General features: G+C 34.5%; 1 protein-coding gene across 3 annotated transcripts; it reads right to left on the bottom strand.

Moving 5' to 3' along the window:
- Nucleotides 1-707: 707 nt before the first annotated feature.
- On the bottom strand, nucleotides 708-2,823 carry LOC116402814. 3 transcript variants are annotated; one of them, XM_031883183.1, is made up of 5 exons: nucleotides 2,730-2,823; nucleotides 2,521-2,573; nucleotides 2,330-2,432; nucleotides 2,211-2,245; nucleotides 1,237-1,513 (listed from the first exon to the last, which is right to left on the bottom strand). In XM_031883183.1, the coding sequence occupies exons 2-5, from the start codon at nucleotides 2,569-2,571 to the stop codon at nucleotides 1,346-1,348; spliced, it is 357 nt and encodes a 118-aa protein (XP_031739043.1). In that variant the 5' UTR covers nucleotides 2,572-2,573; nucleotides 2,730-2,823; the 3' UTR covers nucleotides 1,237-1,345. The 3 variants fall into 3 exon arrangements, 2 of the variants coding, with proteins under 2 accessions (XP_031739043.1, XP_031739042.1); XR_004215460.1 differs by adding an exon at nucleotides 708-758 and having other exon boundaries at nucleotides 1,306-1,513; nucleotides 2,211-2,573; XM_031883182.1 differs by having other exon boundaries at nucleotides 1,240-1,513; nucleotides 2,211-2,432; nucleotides 2,730-2,820.
- Nucleotides 2,824-5,962: the final 3,139 nt, after the last annotated feature.

Genomic DNA, 5,962 nt, shown 5'->3' with positions numbered 1-5,962 from the left:
TCCTTCCATGACAGTTTTCAAAAACTGTCGCAATAACTTATTTCATGACATAAAATAAATGTCGTTAGTTAGCATTCTACGGCATCAAATAACTGTCATATTTTATTTTATGACAATAAATAACTATCATCATTTATGTATTAACGACAGTTAAATAAATGTCACGAATTCGTTTATTGTGACATGTTTTAAATGTCACGGATATGTCAATCGCGACAATTTTATTTTAAAGAAATGTCATTGTTTTGCTATTGACAACATTTTTTTTCTGTCAAAGATAGGGCAATCGTGACAATTAATTTTGTAAAGCAAACTGTCATTGTTTTGGTATTCACAACAATTAATAACTGTCACAAATTCATATATTACGACATGTTTTTCCTGTTGCAAATTACTCGATTACTACAATTTTCTCCTGTTCTCTTTGTCATCCGCCATTACACGAACCATTTGAATGACAATAATGTAGCCGACAATGACAATTTTGAATTTATAATATTGACACTCATATAGAAAAAAATAGCCGACACTTTAATATATATACGCTATAATACAATTTATAATATTCGTACATTTCCAATCAAGTTCTAACAATTTACAAGTACGGAAGTCCAACCCTTAATCAAAAAATATTTTAAATAGCATCAGAATACATATAACAAGATTTTCTGCTAAAGCATAAACGACCAACCGAGAATGTTCGTCTCTGAAAATGTTCTTTGAAAGTAAACTCATGAAGTTGTCGATTCCAGTTAAACCTACAAAGACAACATGAATATAAACATCCATCATAGGACAAGAGAGTACAACTCTTATAGAAAATTTCAACATTTAGCATTACCTATCATTGCAATTCAATAGTTTGTTTTAGTATATATAACCACTAAAATTGATTAATAACAAATCATCAAAGAGTGAAAAATGGAAAGCCAATATCACAAATATATCCTTATTCCTAGTCCTTACAACAAAAAAGCTAAGATAATTCCTAGTCCTTAAAGTTCAAGAGTTTGTATTAGGCAATCATCACAAATAAAGATGAACTATGAATAATTATGCACTAATTGTCTCAGATTATTAAAACAGAGAGTAAGATTATAGCAAGTACTCAGGTTCATGACGAAAAAAAAAAGGCTTGAAATGCAGTTAGCCAAATTGCACTTCAATCAGAGTTTTGCGCAACTACGATAATCAAGGAATAGCTTTTCCTAACAAGCAATGAATGAGAATATATACTAGTTTGTGGAATGCAGATGATTGGGCAACTAAAGGGGTTCGTGTCAAAATATACATATATCAACGTACCATTCATTGCTGGCTTGCGACAATTTAGGGCTAGAGCTTGTTACTGGAATGAAGTGCCCATCATTATACTATGTGGCACGTGGCAAAGTATACCCTTGTAAGATTCTCCATTTGTTAAAACAAATTGAAAGGTATAGAAGAAAGAGTTGCATAGTACCTCATTATCTGTTCCATGATCAAGCTGTCCATATTTTGGAATACCGCAGTACTGAAAAAACAAAAATGTAATAAGTTTTTTTTATTACTCAACAATCATATGTCATAATCAGATAAAATTTACAGGTCCCCAAATATGAAAAACAATATACCATCTTGAAACAAAATAGTAAAAGATGATAGAATGAATTGCTCTTGTGAACTTTCAAGTATTGATCATAAAGTAAATAGAGAAGAAAATTTAAATGCCTAAATTATATATTATCTCATAAGGCCAACCATCGATGATAGAAACATTAAGAGAAACCATCAACAGAGGAGAAAACATGAGCTTCTTGCATGTCAAGTCTAACATCAACAAGTAAGAAAGTCAACTGACTAATTACTCAATTCTTAAGTTACATGTGAGATTCCTAAAGTAAATGCTTCATTAGCTTCCTGAAGTACACTATAAAACAAGTATCCTAAATTTTGTATCTGAATAACTAAGTATTATGAGAAATTCGTGTAGAGTCTTGTAACTTAACTCAATCCATTTACCTGACTTGAGTGGTGGAAATGAAACAAACCATTTTTTAAAAGTGAGAGACTAAAAGAAATAAGCAAAACATTACAACCAATAAAGCCATCAAATTAACAAAATAAATTAAAGCCACTAAACTAAATCAAACAAATTAAAGACTTCACTTACATACAACCAACAAAATTATTACTTCATTTACATGGAGAAGTAAAACGCCGTTACAAACCTGAAACTTGTCTTCATCAGAGAGTTCATCAAGATCTGCTAGAAAGGAATCAACCAAAGTAGCCCACAAACCCCAAGAAAAGAAATTGGAAATTAACAAACAAGATAAATGACATATACCTAATGTTGTAATTCCATGGAGATCGAAGTCCCGAATGAGCTTCCATAAGTTACCTCTTGAAATTTCTTTTTCTATTTTGCTGCATTTTTTTTTCAATATGGTCTTGGCACAATGCAATAATTAAGTGTGTTATAGTTTTTGCATCAGAATATTACGAGTTGAGTACAATGTCATTCTTGGCATAAACTACCTTAATAAGTTCATCAGATGCAATATATCCTATCACTTCTTCAAGACTCATCTCTGCATTTAAATTTAAAATTAGATGTTAGTGTCAGTAATCATACTTAGAAAAATATAATAAAGCTTTTCAGTCTACTCGTGTCCTGACGTTCTAGAACTGAATTCACAATAACACTAAAATATATACAATTGGAACTCAATGTAGAAATAACATACAAGTCGAGGTGGAGATAACTTTACGTTTTCATCTTTGCAAGCATAACGGATATTTGTAAGTTTTCTTTAGTTCTTACAAGATTAACCTGAAAAAAAGAAAACTGCTTACCATGTAAATCAAGTAGAAATAACTTCGATCCAAAGTCTAAACATAAAGTTCTTGTAATTTAGAATTCAGAAACGTATATGTCTTATTCTCATTGAGTCAAAGCAATGTTACATATTTATATAGAGAATAAACTAAACCCTAGAGACTATGTAAAATTACAATAAAGGACATATGTATATATATATATATCATAACACTCCCCCTCAAGCTGGAGCAAATATGTCGATCATGCCCAGCTTGTTGCACAGATAGCTTATCCTTGTTCCATTTAAAGCTTTAGTTAGAATATCTCCCAATTGTTCTCCGGTCTTCACATATCCTGTGGACACCAACCCATCTTGGATTTTCTCACGAATGAAGTGACAATCCACCTCAATATGTTTAGTTCTTTCATGAAATACTGGATTAGATGCAATATGAAGTGCAGCTTGATTGATTATCACACCATAATTTAGCTGGCACGGTAATACTGAAGCCTATCTCAGATAATAGTTGGTGAATCCATACTATTTCACACACAGATTGTGCCATAGCTCTATATTCTGACTCAGCACTCGAACGAGAAACAACATTTTGTTTCTTACTCTTCCATGAAACTAAGTTTCCACCTACAAAAACACAATATCCAGAAGTCGATCTCCTATCCTCACGAGACCCCGCCCAATCAGCATCAGAAAAACATTCAACTCTCGTATGTCCATGATCTTTGTATAGGATCCCACGTCCAGGAGCAGCTTTTAGATAACACAAAATCTGCTCTACTGCAGCCCAATGATCCACTGTAGGGGAAGACATGAATTGACTTACAACACTTACAGAATATGCAATGTCTGGTCGAGTCACTGTTAAGTAGTTCAACTTCCCAACTAATCTCCTATATCTCTCAGGATCTTTACATAATTCTCCTTCTTTAACAAGTTGCTGATTTGGCATCATTGGAGTGCCACTTGGTTTGGCGCCTAATTTTCCTGTTTCAGACAACAAATCAAGTACATATTTTCGTTGAGACAAATAAATACCTTTCTTGCTTCTCATCACTTCAATGCCCAAAAAATATTTCAATTGGCCCAAATCTTTTGTATAAAACTGACCCTGAAGGAAAGTTTTGAGAGACGAAATACCCAATGCATCATTTCCAGTAATAACAATATCATCAACATATACAACTAGTAGAACTATACCCTTCTCAGATCGGCGATAGAAAACTGAATGATCAGATGTACTCTTCTTCATACCAAAGCATACAAGGGCTTGACTAAACTTACCAAACCACGCACGAGGACTCTGTTTCAAACCATACAGAGATTTTCGAAGGCGACATACTTTATCACTCTCCCCCTGAGCAACAAACCCTGGTGGTTGTTCCATATAAACTTCCTCTTGAAGATCACCGTGAAGAAAAGCATTCTTAATGTCAAGTTGATGCAACGACCATTTATTGGTAGCAGCCATGGAAAGAAATAGGCGAATGGAAGTTAACTTGGCAACCGGAGAGAATGTATCTGAATAATCAGTGCCATAGATTTGAGCATAACCTTTGGCAACAAGGCGAGCCTTTAAACGAGCCACTGTTCCATCAGGATTCATCTTGACAGCAAACACCCATTTACAACCAATGGCCTTCTTTCCTGCAGGACGAGATACCAAATCCCAAGTACCATTATCATCTAAAGCAGTCATCTCCTCAATCATTGCATTTTGCCAGCCAGGATGAGACAAAGCTTCATGAACAGAGTTAGGAATAGATGTGGACTCAAGAGACGTAATAAACGCATATGTGGAGGGAGATAACTGGTGATAGGAAATAAAGGAAGAAACGGGGTAAGTACACTTGCGTTTACCTTTGCGAAGAGCAATGGGAAGATCATCACTTGGCGCTGGATCACATGATGAAGGAAGCATTGATGGAGGACATGAGTCTGAAGGTTGTGGTGGAGGTCGTCGGGAGTAGACTTGAGAAATCAACGGGCGGGAAGGAGGCACATCAGTAGACAAGGATGGTGTGGGAGAGGTAACCTCATATATAAAAAGATTGTCATCCTCCCCCTGACACAAACTCGATGGTGATGAAGTAAAGGGTGTATCTTCAAAAAAGACAACATCAGGCGAAACCAGATACAATCAAAACCAAGAGCAGAGTTGGGGTTCATAAAAATTTAATAGCTTTTTCTTTTAGGAATTTCATCAAACACATAGTGGGTAAATTCAAAGTTGTTAAGGCCATAAGAACATGCCAATAGCAAATGCCCTTTCCCTTAAGGATACCATCAAAACATAGTCCATATATATTGTTTTAGAAGAAAATCCAACTTACCTTTCCTCCATTTTCTCATAATCCCTCTTCGCTTGCTCCACATTCTTGATTCCTTCACTTGCTCCACATTCTTGATTCCTTCTCTTTTTGTCTCCTTCTGATTCTGATGTTGCTTCTCCATGAGACCCATAACTTAAGTAAATATAGAATTAATAATCCACTTTAACCCCATTTACAAAAGAAAAAAAAAAAGAAAGAAAGAAAGAAAGAAAAAGTTGAAGAAGAGGACAAAGAGAGCTGTGTAAAGCATTTTTTTCTTCTTCTGACTTGGGTATGAAGAAGAGGGGTAGTTGAAATGCATGTATAAAGGCATTGGATTGTTGGAATGTTTATGAAAGAAAATTACACAATATTCACAGAGAGAGAGAGAGAGACAAAGAGAGAAGGAATAGAAGCTTACCGGCAGAGGAGGTGACGTCGGGCACGAATGGCAAAAGAGGTGACGAGGCCGAAAGATGGTCAGATTGGAGATGGAAGACGATCAGATTGGAGATGGGGACTTCGTTGGGAGAATTGGGGAAAATAATAAGGGTTTATGATTTGAGAAAATATTTTCTAAATTTCTAATCTTTATTTATTATTTTTTTAATAAAAATAAAATATTATTTTATGTTTTTCTATGACATCAAATAACTGTCATGGAATGTATTATCCGAAAAATTCCGTCTTTTCCCGTAAAAAACGTGAAAGTTTACATTTTGTGACAGTTTTTTTTTTTCTCTCCCATTTTGTGATATACACAACTGTCATAGTAGACAGTTTTTCTGGTAGTATTTTTTCAAGATCATGTATCTATATCTAAACGATTGT

Source organism: Cucumis sativus, chromosome 3 (assembly GCF_000004075.3).
Source record: "Cucumis sativus cultivar 9930 chromosome 3, Cucumber_9930_V3, whole genome shotgun sequence".
Classification (NCBI taxonomy): domain Eukaryota; kingdom Viridiplantae; phylum Streptophyta; class Magnoliopsida; order Cucurbitales; family Cucurbitaceae; genus Cucumis; species Cucumis sativus.
Note: the sequence above shows the minus strand (reverse complement) of the source record. Positions and strands in the feature narration are given on the sequence as shown.

Coding starts and splice junctions, on each gene's coding strand:
- LOC116402814 (XM_031883182.1), bottom strand. CDS start 2,571: ATGAGTCTTGAAGAAGTGATAGGATATATTGCATCTGATGAACTTATT. Junction 2,433..2,520: donor CATCTGATGAACTTATTAAG/GTAGTTTATGCC, acceptor CATTGTGCCAAG/ACCATATTGAAAAAAAAATG. Junction 1,514..2,210: donor CTGATGAAGACAAGTTTCAG/GTTTGTAACGGC, acceptor TTGTTTTTTCAG/TACTGCGGTATTCCAAAATA.